This window comes from Poecilia latipinna, unplaced genomic scaffold (assembly GCF_001443285.1).
Source record: "Poecilia latipinna isolate Pla-1442-1.1 unplaced genomic scaffold, P_latipinna-1.0 Scaffold331, whole genome shotgun sequence".
NCBI classification, from domain to species: domain Eukaryota; kingdom Metazoa; phylum Chordata; class Actinopteri; order Cyprinodontiformes; family Poeciliidae; genus Poecilia; species Poecilia latipinna.
This window is the reverse complement of record NW_015112947.1, coordinates 231279-233913: the sequence shown is the minus strand read 5'-3', so window position 1 is coordinate 233913 and position 2635 is coordinate 231279. Positions and strand designations below refer to the sequence as shown.

General features: G+C 42.1%; 1 protein-coding gene across 1 annotated transcript in view; it reads right to left on the bottom strand.

Moving 5' to 3' along the window:
- Nucleotides 1-2635, bottom strand: part of znf622 (zinc finger protein 622) — a 13664-nt gene that overhangs the window by 5736 nt on the left and 5293 nt on the right. The window contains exons 3-6 of the mRNA XM_015035337.1: nt 1272-1523; nt 633-795; nt 384-496; nt 174-317 (exon numbers count right to left, since the gene is read on the bottom strand). Coding sequence (XP_014890823.1) covers nt 174-317; nt 384-496; nt 633-795; nt 1272-1523 — 672 coding nt within the window. The remainder of the gene's footprint in view (nt 1-173; nt 318-383; nt 497-632; nt 796-1271; nt 1524-2635) is intronic.

Sequence of the window (2635 nt, the reverse complement as noted above, 5' to 3'; positions counted from 1 at the left end):
TTACTATTATTAATATTTTACTTCTTAAACAAGACAAATTTTGCTCCTGAAAAAAGTAAAAGTTGTTTTTTTTAAAAGTCGCCTCATAAAGCATCAAACTGAGGATTCGGCCTCCAGGTTTGATAAATGATCTGTTGTCATATTTTCCTGCAGCGCCTCCAGCGGAGCCTCACCTGCGTCTCCCGCCCAGCCCAGGGCTTTGTACTGCCGCAGGACCCGGCCCACGGCGTTCCCGCTGTGGCCCAGAACCACGGCCCGCTGCGTCCCGAACCGCTGCCGGTAGTACCTCATGAGGGAGCGGTGGCCCACCTTCGCACCTGAGGAAACAAGCAGTGGCTTGAACGGCGTCCCGACCAAAACCAGCAGCTGGAACCGAAGGTCACCTGAAGGCAGGGTCAGCTCCATCGTCTCATCGTCGTACTCCAGGTTCTTCTCGTCCGGCAGATCCTCGTTCATCTCTTCATCCGCTCCCTCGCTCCGGTCCGGATAGCTGCTCCTGTTGGACAAACGGCAGCAGCACATCAGTTCAAGATTTCACAAAGCAAAGGAGGAAATCTGTCCAACTTCAGGAAACATTAAAGTTCATCGTCTCAAACTGAAGAAGGTTAAAAACATCTAAACCAGAGAAACACCTGAAGTCGTAGAAATCTGCGAACTCCAGGGCGGCGTCTCCGTCTGTGAACAGCTTGCAGTGACTCTTATCCGTCATGTGGCTCTGCACCGCCTCTGTGGAGTAAAACGAACGCCCCTTCTCGTTGCACCACAAGCAAACGTTCCCAGCACCGACTTTCTCTCCTGAGGAAAAAAAGTTCAGAAATTATCTTGATCTGCAATAAAAAAATCTGAAAAATTTTGAAATAATCTAAAAATATCTCAAATAAACAAGGAGATTTCTGAGCTCCAAAAGTCAAAAACATGCAAGGAAAAACAGAGTTTTAGATTAATGACAGAAATTTTCTAGAAAAGATTTCTGAGTTGAAATTTCTCAAAATTAGATTTTTTTAAATTTTTTTTTTTTGACAAAAATGTACCGCTCCTTTTAAATAATGTACAAATTTAATGTTTTTTTACTCAGCATACGAAAACCCTTCATGTTCTGGATAAAATCTCCAAACAAGAGAAAAGTCAGGATTTTCAGAGAGTGGCATCAGTTAATTGTTGGTCCTTTGATCTTTCATCCCTGGTGGAAACGGATCATCAGAATCTTGTTTTAATAAAGCTAAATATGTAAAGCCTGATGAGAAATGTGCAGAGGTGTCCGTGGGACCCACCCAGGTACCGGACGAGGCCCCTGAGGTCCACCAGGAACTCCACGTCTGGGATGAAGAAGCTGTGGACTTTGGTCATGTGAGCCACGTTCTTCAGCAGCGAGCGGGAGCGGTGGGAGCAGAACAGGCAGTGTGTGACGGGGACCGAGCCCGGCAGGGGGCCCGACGTCCCCGAAGAGCCGCCCTCCTCCATCTGCTCCTCTTCATCCACATCTTCCTCCATGTCATCATCGTCATCAACATCCTCCCACTCCTCTGGAGGGTTGAACACAAACACAGGTCACACACTTTCCCCACAGTGAAATTCAAGCTCTTTTCAAACTTTTATAAGATAAGTTTTCAAATATTTTCAGCAACACTTTGGAGATAAAAATATAAATGAACTAAAAAATATATTTTCAATTCAGTGTAATTCAGCCCCATTTATTACTTTGATTAATAATTTCATGTGATAATATTCTACATTCTAGATAAACTAAAACAGAAAAATGTTGTTTTTGAAATGTCTGTCTAAAACACAACTTGAATAAAAAATTCCCCAAATTTCAATAACTTTAATGTCTAAAACATAAGATGATCAATAAGTCACTGAGCCGTTATGAGTAATAAATATTAACTACATTGAAACAATTCGGACATAAAGCTAAGTTAAATGACCTTCATGCTCAAATTAAATGTTTAAAATATATTTAAAAAAAGAAAAAGTCACAAACAGATTCATACAAAATGTCCTCACTAAGTTTTCTGGTGTTTAGCAAATAGAAATTATTTTAGTAATTCTAACTGACTGAAATAAGAAACATCTGATTTAATTTTCAACTGTAAATAAAGTTTTCCAAATTCAGGCTGTTAAACATTTCTTTACACGTTTTACCAAACTGTCCAGTTTGAATATTAAGCTCTTTCAAGGACTTCATATAGAAATCAAGAACTTTCCAAACACCTAATAGAAAGTCAAGGATTTCCAAGGATTTCAAGCACCTGTACCCTGAAAAGAACAAATCTTCTTCATTTAAACCAGGGGTCCCCAAACTTTTTCCTGCGAAGGCCACATAGCTGTTCTTTTCGACGGGGGGGGGAGGCGGGGGGGGGGATGGGGGAGGGAGGGGGCGACGACACAACGACACATTCGCGCTTTTAGATAGATTTTTACCCAGAATGCAAATGGAAAAAACCGTGAGTGAAACGGTCACTGGGACCATTGAGTGACCGTTGAGGGAAAGTTAGTTTCACATCTGCTCAAGAGCCCCCCTGGTGGTTGAAGAAAAATCCACATGTAAACCAGAAAATACAATATATGGAAAAAAAACACTGAATGCTCTCTGGTATGAGGAGGCGGGCCGGATCTGGTATTGTTCAGGGGGCCG